At 44.3% G+C, this 18,493-nt stretch overlaps 1 protein-coding gene across 2 annotated transcripts in view; it reads right to left on the bottom strand.

Moving 5' to 3' along the window:
• Positions 1-18,493, bottom strand: part of ATP13A1 (ATPase 13A1) — a 50,986-nt gene that overhangs the window by 28,112 nt on the left and 4,381 nt on the right. For both annotated transcript variants that reach the window (XR_010025164.1, XM_063119275.1), the window contains exons 2-8: positions 14,605-14,694; positions 13,402-13,592; positions 12,489-12,561; positions 6,059-6,214; positions 4,687-4,756; positions 2,924-3,030; positions 138-267 (exon numbers count right to left, since the gene is read on the bottom strand). Coding sequence is in view for 1 of the 2 variants with exons in the window: in XM_063119275.1 (XP_062975345.1) it covers positions 138-267; positions 2,924-3,030; positions 4,687-4,756; positions 6,059-6,214; positions 12,489-12,561; positions 13,402-13,592; positions 14,605-14,694 (817 nt within the window). In the remaining variant the exon portion in view is untranslated. The remainder of the gene's footprint in view (positions 1-137; positions 268-2,923; positions 3,031-4,686; positions 4,757-6,058; positions 6,215-12,488; positions 12,562-13,401; positions 13,593-14,604; positions 14,695-18,493) is intronic.

Below are 18,493 nucleotides of genomic sequence, written 5' to 3'. Positions count from 1 at the left end.
AGGCCCTCTCTGTTTCATACTCTGGCTGCGTATGCCAAGCTCACATTAGCAATCACGTATCTGCTAAAGAATTCAGGGAATGATGTAATTTAAGGGATTCTCCACAACCAATTCACGCTAGCCAGGCAGATACATACGTTTCAGGCCTGTGCTGGCTTTCTGCGGAGGGATGTGCTGCACCACTTTCGTTCCCCCAAAGATGACGTGCAACCTGGAATCCAACTGCATGTCCAGGACGTGTTCCGGGTCCAGCTCCTCAACCGGCTCCTACAACAGAAAGCAGCATTGGGGCATCGCTAATAGATGGCTAATGGACGCGCCAATTATTCTGCCAGTGTAAGGCAAGCGTGCAAGCACCCAGATCTCAAAGAGCGACTCTATCGCTGTTGGTATTCTTGCCCACACAGGAGAAAGAGTCATGCACAGTATTTTTGGCATGAGGGGATCTAAAATATAGGGACCAAAGATTTGGGGTTGACCCTTCAGGTGTAGGGAGCACACCAGGAATACCATTCAGGACTGCTTTTTGTGTTATGCCTTAGGGAAAGGTGTGCACCCTGGACAATGTGTGCACATCGTTCATTCCAGATACAAGCAGCAGTACAAATGCTGGCCTTCCCCTAGAGATGACCCCAAGCCCAGGCATCTCTGGAAGCAATGCTGGACTTTTCTATCTGCCCTGCTTATAGCTCAATGAAACTGGTAGGACAGCGGTTTAGCACTGTTGTGTTCTGATTTTATAACTGGATTGTTTCATCCACTGCTGTTGTTTAACATCATGCTACTTGCCTCAAACCTTTGGACCTAAGGAATTTGGAGGATGGGTGGAGAAATCAGTAAGCGCTGGCTATGTAGGCAGCACAGTGTGAAGAGAGGTGGCCACTCCCCATTAAGGGGACATACAGGGCCTGTTCAGACAACACGCTAAGCCATGGCCAGGCTGCTAACCCTTTTGCAGCAAATAGTGAGTAAATAGTTAGGAATGGTTCACACGACACGTGAAGTCATGGTTCACAAGACAAGACAAGCCATAATGTTTAGCTCAAAGTGCTTAACCCTGTGGCTTAGCGTAGCTCCTGAACAGGGTCACAAGTGTGCCTGGATCTGAAATACTGGAGAAAGCACTGCTTAGTGCGTTTGGGGTCATTGATCAACTCCAACAGGAAACAGTGAATCTTGTACTCAGCTACCCCAAGCAAACAGCTTCCCACAGGTACTGCGCAGTATAATGCTGCCCTAACCTCATAAGAACTGCCTTGCAGGATCAGACCACATCCACCTAGTTTAGCAGCAGCCAGATGCACCCAGATGCTCCTGACAACTAGGAAGGTGAGGCCCATCTTGCTTCCCCCATCACCCCCACCTGATGTCCAGAAGTCTGTTGCCTCTGAACCTGGTGGTTCCACCTCACTAGCAGCAGTTGACTTGGTTCATTGTCCATGAATTTGTTTGCCGCCTCCTGTTGCTGTGATAATCCCTCCCTCTGCGCAAGGGAATATGCACCCCCATGTTTCTTGCACTGACTTCAAGTTTCTAGTCCTCATTACTCAAAGGTTCATTTCCTTATACCTGATGATAGCTCCTCGGTCATCTTCCTTTGCCTTCATTCTTTACACCAGGGCTGGGCAACTTGTGGCCCTCCAGATGTTGTTGGACTACAACTCCCATGATGCCTCACCATTGGCTATGCTGGCAAAGGCTAATGGGAGATGCAGTTCAACAGCATCTGGAGGGCCACAAGTTGCCCTGACCTGCTTTGCACTCTCCACCAGATGTAAGTGACTCGCTGTTAGTCTTATTCCCACCCACCCCCTTCCTCCTACCATGTGTTTCGCCTAGAGATGTGAAGGCCTGGAAAAGGGAAAAATTAGGGAGAAAACACGCGCACCATTTTTCCCAAAGCCTTGTTTTTTTTCCAAAAAATTGAAGGAAAAAACGGGTTATGAGATGTTTAATTAAGCATGTTGAATAAAATATTTAAGACAAGGTGTTCAGATATTTACTTCTCCAAATGATTTCTAAAAACTATGTACGGTATTAGATTACTACAATTTCTGTGCACCGAGGACAAGCAAGTCCTAGGTTGCAAACTGAGACTACAGCTCTCAAATGCAAGAGCAAGATGCATTTCTGCCTCTAGGGGGCACTGCCACTGAAGCAGAGACTGAAACTGGTAGTGATGGCTACAGCTTGGAAAATGAGTCCGATTAAATTTCATGCATATTCATTGAATCTTGGTGTCCCCCCTTTTTTCTCAGTTCTTTTTATGGGAATGGGTGCTTTATGCCCACTTGACACTGTGGAGGACTAGCAGAGACATAAATAATTTTCTTTGTTACTGGTGGTTTCTTCTGTTTTTTTAAAAAAGATTGCTTTCTGCCTGCTGCTCATAAACTGGCAGAACCAAAGAGGTTCCTAACAGTTCAGGAGCTTGTGGCTCGATTTGTTACCCCCCCAAATTAAAAATAAAATAAAAAATAAATTAAATTTGTAATAATTGATTGAATAAACTGTACTTTTAATATACCAAATGTAATAATTTTATGCCAAACCAACTTGGACATAATTACATTTTATATTCCTAAAGTAACAAAGTGATTTCCAATCTGTAAAAAGTGCTAATATTGCATTATTTCAATTTTTCCAAAAATTTCCATCTCCCCTACCCCGAAAAAAATGGGGAGGGGGAAACACTTCCCCCCCCCCATGGTTTCAAAATTTCCAGAAATTTTACATCTCTCGTTCCAACACGTCATCCGATAAACCTGCGACAGCCTCCTCTCTGCATCTCTCACCCCACACCCATTGCACTTCCTTTCCCCTCCATCCTGTGGAGTTTTCGGTGTCACATCTGCCATTTGTACGACTGCCAGCGCCCTGCTGACCCTAAAGAACCGGCGAGCAAACAGTTCGCCAGGCAAACCTTCATCTGAGGCACGGATTCTCCGGTCAACATGGCTTCGTCCACAATGCACCTTCCCCGCAGCAGGAGCACGTCACATGGCACGAGGTTCTCGTGGGGGGAGCGGCCTGGAATAAAGGGGGGATGCTCAGAAAGGGTTGGTGGGAAGGGGCGGCCTTTGTTAGGGCCTCTTAAGGGGAAAGGATGGAAGCAGCAAAGCAGGGGTGTGGAACAACCCTGGCCAACGAGGCTCCCTTCCACTTCCCCTGGCCTTCCTGCCTTTCTCCAGACCCCTGATCGTTCACTGGTTCCCCAGCTTTGGTGCATTCCCCCCCCCCCCCATTCTAAAAGGCTGAAAAGCCTCTCCTAAGGCTTCGTTACTAGCAGGGAGAGCTTCAACCTAAAGTATTCTTGGTCCGACCCGTTTTGCCTTCAGTCCCACCTATCACTGGAACATGGATCGTAAGAGCTCCTCCGATATTCATTTCTGCTTTTGGGTTGAGAGAGGCTCAATACCTCTGCCACAAAGGGACTCACAAGTTCCTCTTTGCTCCCAACACCCCAGCTGTTTCCAGTTTTGCCATGACCCAACCAGGAGGAAGAATGATCACCAATTCATCCTCTTTAGTCAGTGCAAGGCTACCGGCTTTGTGGGCAAAGCCCCCCCTCCCCCCTCCACCTCTGACAATGTACAGAGCTAGGTGCCAATTGGGTAACCCTCTATTTTGCAGGGACCTTATACTTTCCTGGGTCCCCTCCCACAGCAGCCCAAAAGCACATGGCAAGTTTCTCCTAGCAAGGAAGGAGATCCCCAAAGAACAGCCAGAAGTGCACCTCTCTGATACCTGATGTACGGGGTATTCTGCCTTTGCCTCCTCTGTCCCACTCCTTAAAATATTTCACATCGGAGGTGTGACGAAATGATGAATTGTGTTATTAAATATGTGGATATTTAAGTGTTTGGTTCAGGTTTGGATTTGCTGTGGCCAATTCTTTTATATTCAGGAAATGGTATATAAGTGGGAGGGGGGAGTTAGAATGGAGAGCCTTGTGAATGGTGCCCTCTGATTGGTTGGTTGATTTGAATGGAGGGAGAGGAGTGGGAGGGAGAGACATTTAAGGAGTCTTTGGGCAGTTAGAAAAGTTAGAAGAGTCAGAGTTAGGGAGTTAGTGAGAGTAGGAGTGAGTGGGGTTTAGTAGAGGCTTGTTTCGATAGTATTAGGAAACTGGGGTTATAGGACTTGGAGGTGTTTAGTATTCCCTGGGAGGGTGAGGGAGGGAGGTGTATGTGGATAACATAGGAAAATCTTAAAGTGCCATTTAAAATCTTTTTCTATATCAATAAATTTTGTTCTTATTTTGTATAACAACCACGTCTGCTCAGTCATTTGCGTTCCTTCAGGTAGACAATACGTACGCACACTCACACACAAGAAGTTTATTATTCCCTCATCCTTTTAGAAAATAAAGAATAGGGCGGTGGTAGCGAAGGAGAGGTTTGAAAATAGGCATCACTGAGGTTTGTGACGTCACAGGAGGCAAAAAACCCCCTCTGCGCTTACAGACCCTCCAACCTGAACCAGATGACTCTAATCATGATCAAGCTGGAAGATCTGGCCTCAGAGATATCAACAGACCCCTTCCTGCCCTGACCCTCAGCCAGCACCTGGTATCTTCGCCGATACTTAAGATAGGAAATGACTGAGGCTGCACTCTGCCCCAAGTAAGAACAGCTAGCAGATTTTATAAATTCCTATTTGCGATAAAGAAGGGAGCTCCATTACCGACTGACACAATGTCCCCTGGAATGATCTCATCGCTGGAAACTGGTCGCCACTTCCTGTTTCTGTAAACCTGCAAGGTGAAGAGAGAGCGGTGACACTTAGGATGCAGCCCACTGTTTGACTTACCCATATCCCGACAGTTGTGACAGCTTTGCTCCAAGAACGGCATAATGAAAATGATAGAAAAAAGGATCCGTTGCAAGTTTACACAAAAGCGTCCGTTCTTAGGTGGCGACTAGGGCCTAATCCAGTAAAAAGCCTTCCAGAAGATCAAATTAATGTTAGATGGGCAAGGCAGGTACCTTGTTGCTGCTGGGACATTTTTCGTGCCTCTCAACCTTATCATTTCACTCCTGAACTAGCTGCTCATTGAACAACGAGCACACACGGAGGGGCCCACGCTGTGTCATCATGAGGACTAGAGTTGCATGAGGCTGCTGGGCTGAAGGAATGTCAGTGCAAAGAAGACGCTGGAGGTCCTCCTAAACACCTTCTTGTTGTCGGAGGCATGGTTCACTTCCCAAGAGAGGTTCCCCAGCTTTTAAAGCCCCAACAAGATGTCTTTCTTCTCTAGATCAGATACTCAGCACCATTTCTGAATGTCACCAGACTGGATCAATAATTCTTGGCTGCCTTCTCCTGGCCAGGCCTGCCAAACGCAGTCAGGCTATGGAGGGAAGGAGGGAGCGGAAGGGAAGGGTAGTTTTGCTGGATCAGACTTGACGTCTCCATTAAAACCCAGCATTCAGCTTCCAACAGAGGCCAGCTGTAAGCACTTTGGCTGCTGCAAGGCTGTCTCCCACCCTCACATGTTGGGATTAACCCCTGTAGGGGGACAGAAGATGTAAACGCTGACTGGAACTCAAGCCGCTTTGAGTAACTGCCACAGATGCTCTGGAGAAGTGCTGGGCTGCTGCTTGTGAGCGGCTGCTACAGCATTCCCTGGCTCAGCAGGGGTGATGCCTATTCTCACCAGACTAATGAATCTTGCAGAGTAGGGGAGATGCATAGGGCATGAATGCAAGGGGAACACTGCAAGGGGGGAATCCCCTTGGACTTGGGAGTTGTGGGTAATAGCACGCCCATTAATAGGCAGATGAGAAGGAGTTGGGTGATCGGGTAAACCCCTTACCCTACCTCCAGTCTTGGGCTGAGGCACTCCGCAATTTCATCCCAACACTCCCAGGCCATTCCTCCTGGCTGCTCCCCTCCCCACCAACTGCCTTCCCTCCTTCCCAGTCCAGAGCACTCATGCCTTTGCTGTTTGCGTCACCTGAGCAACAGGGCCTTCAGCATTCTAGAAGCCGTGAGTCTCATCAGAACAGCTTCAGGTGTGTCACTGTACATCTCAGCATCACCTGCCTCTGCTTACCTGGATCATGTAGGGTTTGTTGCCCATCTTCCGGATCTCTGACATGTTCCTCATTTGCTGCTGGACGAGAGACGCTTCAAAAGCCACCAGCATGGAAAGGGTGAAGACACTGTAATACCAGTATTCATCCAAGCACCATAGTCCTACACAGAACACCTGTGGGAAGCAGAAACAAATCCCTTTAGTGCTGATAAAATAAGGTCAGTTCCTTTGGGAGACTTGGAGGCATGGCCACTTTTGGATCTGCATAGTGGCTAAAGCCTCTGAATCAAGTATCATCTTAGCCATGATCTCAACAAGGTAGCCTTGGGCAAGCCATTCTCTCTCTCTCTCTTTTCATCTGCAATATGAGGATAAATGATACTGGTCCACCTAAATTAGATTGTTGTATGGATTAATGAGATGGTGTCCTGGAAACGTGATACTAGTTCTGTGCACCTAAGTTGGTTTTAGATTTGTTTTTAATGGAACAGCAGTCTCTCGTGTGACATAAAAAACCCACTTTTCCGATAAGAGTGGAGTTTCAAAAGCAGTGTGGTATGTGGCAAGGAGGTGCGTGTCAGATGTCCAAAGAAAAGAAGGCAGGAGTTCCACCACCCTAATGCAAACCCTTTGCTACAAGAGGCTAGGCCACTGGATATTTTTGGACTACAACACCTATCAGCCCCAGCCTAGCTAATAGTTGGGGGATATGGGGGTTGTAGTCCAACGTTATCTGGAGGGCTGCAAGTTGCCTAACCCACGCTAGACTCATCAGGCACACCTGAACAGGCGATGAGGGTGTAATGGATGGCAGAATATTCAATTCAATTCTTTTTATTACAGTCAACAGACCAATAAAACATATGAAAACATTTAAAATACATGGAATTAAAACAGAGTATGATTGCATGAAGCCTCCTTAAAGTTCTGTACTAGAAGCAAAAGGAAGTCCTGCTCCTCATTCCCTGCAAGGGGAAAGGGCAAAGTTGGCTGTGCACTTGGCTGGTGTTTGCAGAAGCTCCTGCAGGTTTTGGCCAATCAATTTCAATTCCTTTTGTTACAGACCAACAGACCAATAAAACATATAAAACATATAAAAACACATAATAAATATTTAAAATACATGAAATTAAAACGGAGTATGATTACATGAGCCTCCTTAAAGTTCTGTGCTAGAAGCAAAGGAAAATCCTGCCACCATAACTGATCTGGTAAGGATTGCGTGATTAAGAAATTTAGCAACTTGTTCAGTGGTATGCTTATCTTGACCCTGTAAAAGGACCGGCATAAGGGTCACGGACGATCGTCCAGGTAATCGTTGCATGGAAGGATGGATAAGGGCTTTTCTTGCCTCCTGATAGAAGCTTCAGTTGAATAGTACATGGGAGATAGATTCCACCTCCTCGTTGTTACAGGGGCAGCATCTATCTGATGGTGGAACTTTCCCAAATCTGCCCTCCGTTACCCTAGAAGGCGTAGCATTAAGCCTTGCTAGGGAAAATGCCCGCCTATATTTGGGTATAGATAACCAGCTTAAATACAGAGGTACGCTATTTTGGTCGTGATCCCATAGCCCCAAGGCATACGGGGAACATGGGCCCCGTGCAGCTTGCTGTAATTCCTGAGTATCAATATCCAGGAGTCTCTGCTTAATTATCCTTTTGGCGCTACCCAGGTCCAGGGATAACAGATGGTCTTGGGAGAGCCCTATGGTGATAAGTTTTAGCTGAACTGCTTTCACCCATGGAGATTTATAAGAGTCCGTCCAGACCATGGAGGTGAACGAATTAGGGACAGGACTTAAATTTCAACGCAGCCAGAAACAGAGTGTATGTATCCACCCTATACATTTTAGGGTACTCAACCCAACTTCCAGATTTAAGACTGCACTAGCAACACATCTTGGAACTCCAAATATTAGCCTTAGAAAGGAAGACTGAACACCTTCCAGTGAGTTCTTATAAAGAGGAAGCCACATTGGGGCACCAAACAGAAATTGGGACACCAGGAAGGCAGCAGTTCTCCAGATGTTTTGGACAGTACTCAACCCAACTTCCAGATTTAAGACTGCACTAGCAACACATCTTGGAACTCCAAATACTAGCCTTAGAAAGGAAGATTGGACACATTCTAGTGAGTTCTTATAAAGAGGAAGCCATATTGGGGCACCAAATAGAAATTGGGACACCACCTTTGCTTTATAGACCTGAGTGGCGGCTGGAATGTATTGCCCACCCCTGGAGAAAAAAAAACGAGAAAGTGCCCCAATTAAGTTCTCTGCCCTAGCTTTAGCATATTTATTATGAGTGATCCATTTTAGTATTTCATTAAACCAAAGGCCTAGATATTTGTACGAGTTGGCCTGGTTGATTTTTACCCCCCCTATTGACCAGGGAAAGGTAACCCTCCTCCTAGAAAAAACCAGAACATTAGACTTCTGATAATTAATTGAAAGGCTGTTGTTTTGGCCAAAGGCCGCAAAGCTGTTCATTAGACGCTTTAAACCCAGGCGGGTTTGCGATATAAGTACCGCATCGTCTGCGTAGAGTAGAATTGAAACCTTTGTTAAGCCTATCTTTGGTGGATGGGATTGTATTGGTACAAGAGAAGATGGAAGATCGGCTAAATATAAATTAAAAAGAGTGGGAGCTAGTACGCATCCCTGTCTGACCCCACGTAGGGAGCCAATCTCTTTAGTAAAATGGCCAAGATTTCTACAGCGGACCTGGGCTGTTGTTCTAGAATAGAGTGATTGGATCAGGAAAAGGAGTCTCGGCTCAATCGCAAATGACCTCAGTTTGTTCCAAAGAAGATCACGGGAGATTGAGTCGAAGGCAGATCTTAGATCAATAAATACAGTGAAGAGTTTGCCTCCCCTTGGTGTCGTGTATTTGTGGACCAGATGTAACAGAACTAGGCAATGGTCCAGGGTGGAGCATCTGGGCTTAAATCCTATCTGTTCTTTCCCATTAGTCTCTATCTAGTCCTTCAGCCTACCATTTAGGAAACTCGCGTAGAGCTTCCCAACTATTGATAGTAGGCTGATAAGTCAATAATTAGAAGGGTCATCTCTCGGGCCCTACTTATGGATTGGGATGACAAACGCTCTCAGCCATGCCTCTGGGATTCGGCCGGACTTATTGATTAGAGAGAAGAGAGGGGTAAGGATTGGGGTCCACCATCTTATGTTATTTTTCAGCATCTCTGGAGGAATGGCGTCTGGGCCAGGAGCCTTGCCCGGTTTTAATCGCAGGATTAGGTCTGCTATTGTATTGACATCTACATCTGGCCAGACAGGAGTGTCTGAGGGAAGGGAGGGAATGAGATCTGGTCTAGAACAATCTTGAAAAACGGAATATAAATAGGACTCCCACACATTTGCGGGTATGTGACATTCAATTTTACTATTACATTGGTTCAGATTTTTCGCTATAATTTGCCAAAAAGTTTTAGAATTATTAGTGAGAGAGGCCCCTATCAGCAGTTGCCATGTTTCTCTATTTGCTTCGCTTTTCTTCCGGGAGATGAGCTTCTTATATTCCTTCTTTAGCTGGTAATAAATGCCAGGAGGAGATCTATCGTTGCTTAGCCTATAGGAATGGTATATAGAGTTTATGGACTTCCTAAGGCGAGCACAGTCCCGGTCAAACCAGTTATTTCGTGTAGCCTTATGGTGTCTGGAAGGATTTGGTTTGCTTTGTAGGGCACTATGGAAAACTTCAATTAGCTCCTCATAAGCTGTGATGCACTGATCTGGGGACTTGATGGAGGGCAGGATTGTTATGCACATAAGAACTTGGGGTTTTGTATATCCAATAAAACCTCAATAAATGATAAAAGCAGGACATGATCCAGCTTCTGGGAATTAAAAGATTACCCCCGGTTTTCAATCACTGAAGATCAGTTTACATGGTCTCAGGCAACAGCCCCCCTAACTCTTTTCCATCTTAGGGCGCAATCCTATGCACGGTTAGACTGAAAAATGTCTTACAATTCCCAGCAATCCCCAGGACTGGCTGCGGAGTGCTGGGAGTTTTTCGTCTAAATGTGCATAGGACTGCGCCCTTAGAAGCTGAACAGTAAAGCAACTGAAACACTCCTCAAATAATCTGGTGTTTTTGATTCACTTTGTTTCATCTCTAGGCAAGTGACACCATCAATAATAGCATGGCTGGCCTTTACTGACTATTTATTTATTGCTTAATTATTTGCTTTTGGCATACTTATGCCATTTTAATCTTGCACAACGCCTTGAGAGGATTTTACCCTGAAAGACAGGCTAAAAATCTTTTAAAATAAATTAAAAATACACTAAATTCCATGGAGAACACGTAATGTCCAGTGTGAGACTCTACATTTGGTAGCTTTTTCATTTTTACACCTGCTATTTCACGTGCCTACTCCTAATACCCTCGGAGATTACGTAGCTTCACACTTCTGAATGGATTTGGAACTTCACATTTCTTTTTGAACCTCAGATGCCCAAGCTTCACTTCTACTCACTGAAAGGGGTGCCTGAATTGAGAGGGGATGGGGAAATACATTGCTCCTGTTCAGACAACACGATAAGCGACAGTGGTTAAGCCCTTTGAGCTAAACACTATGGCTTAGCGTGTCGTGTGAACCACTCCTAACCATGGTAGCTACATAACCACGGTTTAAACACATTCACTAGCCACTTGCTACAAAAAATTGAGCGGCTCAATCATGGCTTAATGTGTTGTCTGAACAAGCCCATAAAGTACTACCTTCCTTAATAAAGACTGAGGTGAAACTAGGAGTTGGGTGATACATGCATGTTACCTTTGCTCGGTTCCTCTGCACTTCATTAGTGGCAGAGGAATATGACTACATAGAAAAGCTTCAATATTTTAACATGTAAGGTTTTAATTGTATGTGCATGTATGTTTTAACATTTTATCTATTCTTTTTTATATGACACACTTTTATACGGTAATTGGCTAAAACCTGTATTTAGTTGCCTTCAATAAATTGATTGATTGACATAGAAAAGCACTGAATGTGAGGTGTGGCCCATTAACACATGCAAGTCTTCATCACCAAAACGTATTATTATTTTAAAAACAATAGTCTTAACTTTGGACTTCAACTCCCAGAAGCCCCTGCTAAAATGGGCAATGGTCACGAATGCTGGGAATTGAAGGTGAATCATCTGGATATCTACTTTCTGCGGACTCCTCCCTCAGTGGATACAATTTAAGCCAACTAACAGTATTTGCTCTTCTACAATTTATTCTTCCTTTAGCTGCCCTGTTTGGTGGAGATGTTATGTTACGAGTAATGGACCTGGGAGTCATCATTCCATGTCAACATCACCAGTGATGATGGGCACATGTGTGAACATAATGCTCTGGGTGTTGAGCACTTGTAAAGGACTTAAATGGTTTCTCATCTCTCTCATTCTTAGTACTATACAGTCACAGTGGTCTTCTGTGCACTGTCATTTACATAGCAATTAAATAACTTGATATTTATGCGTGATTTCAAGGGCCAGATTAATCACTTTAATTTATTTATACAGTCGCACATCTTCTGCATGCCTCATGCAGTACTTTCCCTCTTACACGCTCTCTTATCGCCAACTGTACTAGGAGCAAGCACATGGAATATAGCAGACCATCGAACGAAAGAAGCTACCAAAACCAGCAGGGTCACTCTGAACCCAAAAGAATGATAGCCTTTATCTTAAAAAAGAAGAAGAAAAGTTCCATATAAAGAATTTGTAAACCTATCGACACAACTTAGCATTAATATATGTATAACTCCGATTGACTAACGATAGACTTTAATGAGATAAGCACTTAACACAACTGACTCACCTGAATCTGCCAACAATGTATCAATTGTCTCTTTGCATTTCTCCAGAAATACAGTTTTGGGATGCATCTGATACATCGTTGGCAAGAATAGATAAGTCAAGAACAGATAGCTCATTAATGTCTATCTTGGTCAATAAGCATCATCCATTTATTCATAGGTTCCTTACAGGGCAGTTTTGTTAAGATAAAGAATGAAGTTTCTCTGCTGAGACCATTTGTACAACACCAGGTCCATCCCAAACTGCTATCTGCGTAAGGAAGGTGTGGGCAACACTCACAATTACAAAAGCCCTCTGCATGTGGTCAGTTCAGACCTCGGTCCCTTCCCTGGCAGCCTGCTAGGTGGGTTTTGGCCCCGCCCACTGCTGGCTTCAGCCCCGCAAACAAGTAATGTCCTGCCAGCAGCCCCTGATAGATTATCCATGGGGAATGCAGCCTTCGACAGAAAAAATAAAGTTTGCCCAGCCCTGGCTTAAGGCAACAGCCTGCAATTCACAATACACTGGAAGGCAACAAATGTTGATGACTGTAGACTTGTGGATTTAGGAAAACAGAGACCCCTGCACACGCACAAAACAGTTGCATATTTCTCTACATTTTTTGCTTACCTGAAAGACGAAGAAAGGGGCTGTTGCTCTCTCTTTGAAAAGCTCAAGGAATTCCGGCACAACCATCTCTGCCCTGTGTGAAAAGCAGAACCCTTGTTCATTTTGGCCCTCACGTTTTGCTAAAGCCATCCTGCCCTGGTTGCAACCTCTGAGGTCCTGGAAATTCCATTTCCCCCTGTGTGAGAACATGTAGCAGGACAGTTGTCCTCCAAATAAAGACCTTCTTAACTCTGGATTGTAATGCTCGAGGCATTATCTAATGGAGATTGTTCCTAAATTTCAGATTCCATTGCCAGCCCCAGAACTGAATCAATTACATAGTCAATAGGCAGAGAAAGAATAATAATTGTAGCCACTGTAGCATTTGCAGAAATGTACTTTAAAGCTGGATTGACAACTTTTCCCCATTATGACATCACTGTCTTGTAACTATTGAGCTGGGCTCTCATTGTCTCTCCTGCCTTTCCTGAAAGCTCTGCTGTTGTTACCTGGCAGGCCGCAAAATTAGGCCTTTAAGGCAAGAAGGTTGCTGTCTTTAGGTGGGTGTTAGACAGGGATACTGTTTCTTCAGCTAGTTCGATAACAGGAACTAGCTGGATCGTTCGTTCTGACATTTTGCCAGTCAATAAAAATTTGCCTCAACACAGCAGGCCTTTAAGGATGACAAGATTGCCAACTTTAGATAGATGGAAGAAGGGGCAGAGAAGAAGTACTTTTGCTCAAAAAGGGCTGTTAAGAAAAGTACTTTGTTAGTGACAGGCTAGCCTTCCAATCCTGCCAACTAATATTTTTAAGTTAGCCTACACTGGACGCAGGCATTCGGCAGCTAAGGGCTCTAGTACTGTCATTTCTGGAGACGCTTGCCATAAATGCGGCCTGCCAGTAGCCTGGCCCATCTTTCTGGCCCACTTACTTGTTGGTGCCATATTTCTTCTCAGCTGCTTTGATCTCTTTGTCTTCCTGGTACCCCCGAGCATTCTGATAATACTGCAGCGGCTGCTCCACTGGGAAAGCCACAGGAAGGAATTGTTTCTTCTCGTCTATCTCATAGAAATATTTGATTTTCTGAAATTCAAAGGAAAGGACCTCCTGTCCATCCTCCCCCTAGAAGAAATGCAGAAATTAAGCTTCCCCATGCAAGAGGCCATTTTATGGACTTCCACCATCATGTTTCAAGGCACTGCCTCCTGTCAGGAGATAGGCCCATCCATCAGCCTCTCTGTGGGCAAATCCAAGCATCAATGAAGCACTACAGTAAGAGGCGCAACTCAGCGCCAAACCACGACTTTACGAGGCGTGACTGGCAACTCCAATGCTGATAAAAGTCCCACTATAAAAAATAAATAGCCTCAAACCTCTTAAAAAGTTACAGCTTGAATGCTATCTGACACTCTGTTGGAAGGAGCATCCTCTCAGTGGAAGAGGGGGGAGATATCTCGCCAATTCCCCCCTCCCCTGCAGCCTCACTGCATCCCCCCAAATCTGCTCCAGACGGCATGGGGACCCTCTGGAACAGTGTATGCATGTGTACGTGTTTGGGGGCTGCAGAAGGGGTGGAGAATCCGAATCGCCTCCCCACTCTCTTCCTCCAGGAAAGCCTCCACTGGATCAGAGTCCCTTCCACAGACAGAAGAACCTCTTTCCTTCATGCAAGAGAATACTGAATCCAACCCAACGACAGGACTGACTTCCTAATAAGCCAGGATTCTCTGGAACACAGGTGTAACAGCATGCTGTTAGCTGATGACTGTCTTGTTTTGGGAGAGACAACCAGAATCCGGTTCAAACATTATGAAAAATAAACCACAGTCCTTGATTTGTTCATCCGCTCCCACTAGCAGGACAAACAGAATGGGAACGATTGGGCAGTGTGCACTTGCACATTGCTTGTAAACAATAACCAAGGATTCTCTGGAATCGAGGCTTGTCGCTGTGGCCATTGTACACACGCCTCTTCCTTGTTTTGGCCACAAAGTCTACATTTCTGTGGGTTTTGACTATCTACTTTAAGGTGCCTCACTGCCAAAACAATGTCTGACCTGAAATGGGGTACTGGAAGTTTCCACATGGGGGCAGCTAATCACTGTTAGATTAGAACCCTAGCCCAATTTCTTACCTGATCTCGATGCAGCGGCACCAGTTCAGCAGAACCATTATTTGGGGTTGGCACAACTTTAGCCAATGTGGCTTTCTTGGGACAGCGCACCTGAAAGACCATTGGAAAAACAGTCTTTTAGAATTTGGACGAGGCCAAGTGAAATTTGGTAGAGGCAATACACAAGAGGAGAGAGTGTTAGATAGGTGACCCTCAGGGTTGTGAAAGGTAAAGGTTGTCTGTATCATATTGGCTCAAAAAATTCTCCCTACAGCATGAACACACCTAAGCAGTCCGAGGCTTAATCCACTGTTAACGGTTTCCCTACCTCATCAGCAAGGTACATAAGAAGCTGCCTTATACTGGGTCAGAATCCATCTAGCCCAGTATTGTAACACTGACTGGCAGCAATGGGTTTTCCAATCAACCAATTTATTGAAGGCAACCAAATACAGTTTTTAGCCAATTACTTAGACAAAAGTTATACACAGAGTATAAAAGCATGTCATACAAAAAAAGAATAGATAAAATGTTATAAAATGTTAAAACATACATGCACATACAGCTAAAACCTTACATCTCAAGGCAGGCCACATGAGTTTGTCTAAGCTCAGCAGCCTTCACAGCAAATTTGGCTGTATTGAACATTACAAACCTGTCTGTACTGGACAACAGATATTTAACCTTATCTATATCACTGAGGGTAGGAATCACCCTGAAGAGGGCCAAAAGGAATTGTAGGCCGAAACATCTGGAGGGCTGCAAGTTGCCCACCCTGGTTATAGATCAACTACAGTTCTTTGCCTGGATGCAAACAATTTTGGCTTACATTAATTCATTTATCTGGGCTGTGGAAGAGTCCAGAACAGATGGTAACAGATGAACAGCCAGCGTGGTGTAGTGGCTAAAGTGTAGGGCTGGGAGTCGGGAGATCCAGGTTCTAATCCCCACTCGGCCATGGAAACCCACTGGGTGACTTTGGGCCGGTCACAGACACTCATCCCAGCCTACCTCACAGGGTTGTTGTTGTGAGGATAAAATGGAAAAGAAGAGGAGGATTATGTACGCCACCTTGAGTTCCCTGGAGGAAAAAAGGTGGGATACAAATGTAATAAATAAAATAAATGATAAAAATATGCAAACTCCCAGTGTGACCATTTAAAACCTCAGTATCTAATCCAATATATCAGGGGTTGGGGATCTTTCCCCACCGCCCCCTGGAGGGCCACATGCTGGCAGTGAGCCTAAAGCGGTTTGTGGGAGAGGCCAGAGCTAGGAAGGATTACATTTTTTCTCTTGTTTTGCCCCCCTCTTTCCTCTATCTCCCTTCCTGCCCAGTGGGCTGCTGAGGGAGGGGTTTATTGCTCCTGGCAGAGATCTAATCCCTTGCAGATTGCTCACTCATGCTAGATACCCTTATCTGGGATCAAGTCCCGCTGCACTCAGTAGGACTTACTTCGGAATAGACATGCATAGGATTGAGCTGTCCAATTATGTACCTGTCCGTCTGAAGCTTTTGCACCAGGCTGGCCCTACTACAAATAGAATGCAGTGGTTGCCTCTGGCAGCTAATTTCAAGCACAATTAACAGGTGGCAAACTATCCGTTATTTACATTTGTTTCAGTATTAGAGGTTTTTAACAACAGCTATGTTTTAAAAACAACCTTGCAACTGTCCCCTTATACTGTAATCTCTAAAATTAAGCTGATTGTAGCCATTAACACATTTTCAGTGCGTTAAGATCGTGAAAATGGGAACTAAATGTAAGCAAATGACTTTAATAGCACACTTGAATGGTAAAAGAAACATACAGCAATTTCAGGCAACACATCACTGATAAGAGTGGGTTTTGTTTTGTTTGCCTCAAGCATTGAAATAACTCAGGCTGGTCTTGCTTTACAATTACAACCAGATTAATTGCTGAGCTAAGAAGAGAGTAACCCAATATGTTATCTAGTTCCACTGCAGTGGAATTAATTAGATCTGAACCACTGTTGGAGGAACACATCCAAACTTGGTTACTTGGAGCATGTTACCCCATTATTATTTGAACAGCACTGGCTCCTGCTTTGTTTCTGAGCCCCAATCTAAGTGCTAGTAATTACCTTTAGGGACATGGTTTTTTAAATAATCACACATTCCCTTCACACGATCCTACTCTTTTATTTATATCTTTGGACAAGGACTGGTTCCACATCCCACCATCCTTTGAAGCAGTCGGTAGCTATAAGGGATAGGGTCTTCTTGGTCATGGCACCCATGTTGTGCATCTTTCTCCCTCTGGAGTTCCACAGCCCTTCCCTGGCAATCTTTAGGAAGTTGGTGAAGACATTCATATTCCAATGGGTCTTCACTGTTAGTTGAATTGTTCTCCCTATATAGATTATTCCTGGCTCTGTGGTTTATTGTGTTTTTCTTTTGCTGCCATATAGTTTAGGTTTTTTGTTTTTTTTTAAAGTTGCAGTTATTGTTTTAAATGCATATGCTTATGGATTTCATTTGCAGTGTATTGAATTAATAACTTTTAGTATGCCATTCTACCTTCTGTATTTATCTCTTTGTTGTGAATAATTAGTTTAGTATGAATCATACATACACAGCATGAAAAGTTATAGGAATTAAGTATCGCCTACACTGTACTCCTTTCGTCGCCAGCTGAAGACCTTTTTATTCACTCAGTATTTTAACACTTAATTTTAACTTAAATTTAAATTATACGGTTTTAACTCTGTATTTTAACCTTATATCAATTTTGCTGCATGGTTTTATCTTGGTTGTGCTTTTTATACTGTATTTTGTAATTGTGTTTTTAACCTGTTGGTTGTTTTATGATGGTTTTAATTTTTGTGAACCGCCCAGAGAGCTTCGGCTATTGGGCAGTATAAAAATGTAATAAATAAATAAATAAAATCATAAATATGAATTACTTCTATATTTGTAATAAAACATTTAAAATGTTTGTATTTTTCTTTTATTACAATAGTTATATCCTGCCTTTCTGCGTGACAAGTAGCCAACCAGCTGACAGTATGTGAAAATTAACACATAATAAACTTCAGATTAATTTTTAAACGTCATTGATGACAGAAAATGGCCATTTCCTTGCCCAGGCTTCCCCAACCTGGTGCCCTCCAGTTGTGTTCTACCACAACTCCCTTCATCCCCAGCCAACATGGCAATAAGGCTGTGGCTGCCGAGCTGAGGGTGTCACAGTGGGTTCATTCCTATGCTATGCTGCTTTAAGGGCCTTTCAAATGCTGACATTTGTTCACAGCCACCTCTACGCAACCTTCCAGCCACATGGCTTGGGACATAAATCATAGCTGGACATGGTGCCAGCTGTTTTAAATGGGAGAAAATCTAAGCACTGATACGAACTGCAGTGGACTGTAACTGCAAAGTGCCTGTTTTTCTATACCCCCCCCTCCACCCACCCGGGTCAGCAAAAATGACCGGTGTGATACAAAAGCCAGGAGGAGGCGGCGGCTTTGGTTTCTCACCCCATCCCACTGCTCGGCATCTTGGGCAACTAAGAACACCATCCTCTGGTCTGCGTTCTTGGGGTAAATAAGAACACCCGGCAGAGGATGCTCGTTTTTGTTTTTTGTAAACTGGAAAAGAGCTGACGTGATGCCCTTTTCCTTTCAGGCCATAGATTTACTTAAAGATACCCCACCCTTGAATAGAGATTTTCAAGATGCAAGTGACTAAGCTTTTGCTATTGGGAGATATAAAAATGTAATCAATAAATAATCTAGCTGTGCATGAGGGCTTGTACAAGGTTTACAGTCTACTAAGTTAGATGCCACTTCCTGATCTTTCCCTATAGAGCAGCCTGTGCTTTCTTCCAGACCACAGTCCATCCTGACCAGTATTTGCCTGCTCTGACTGGCAGTAGCAACCCCAGGC

Source organism: Elgaria multicarinata, chromosome 3 (assembly GCF_023053635.1).
Source record: "Elgaria multicarinata webbii isolate HBS135686 ecotype San Diego chromosome 3, rElgMul1.1.pri, whole genome shotgun sequence".
In the NCBI taxonomy this organism is placed as follows: domain Eukaryota; kingdom Metazoa; phylum Chordata; class Lepidosauria; order Squamata; family Anguidae; genus Elgaria; species Elgaria multicarinata.
This window is presented reverse-complemented; position numbering and strand designations above follow the sequence as displayed.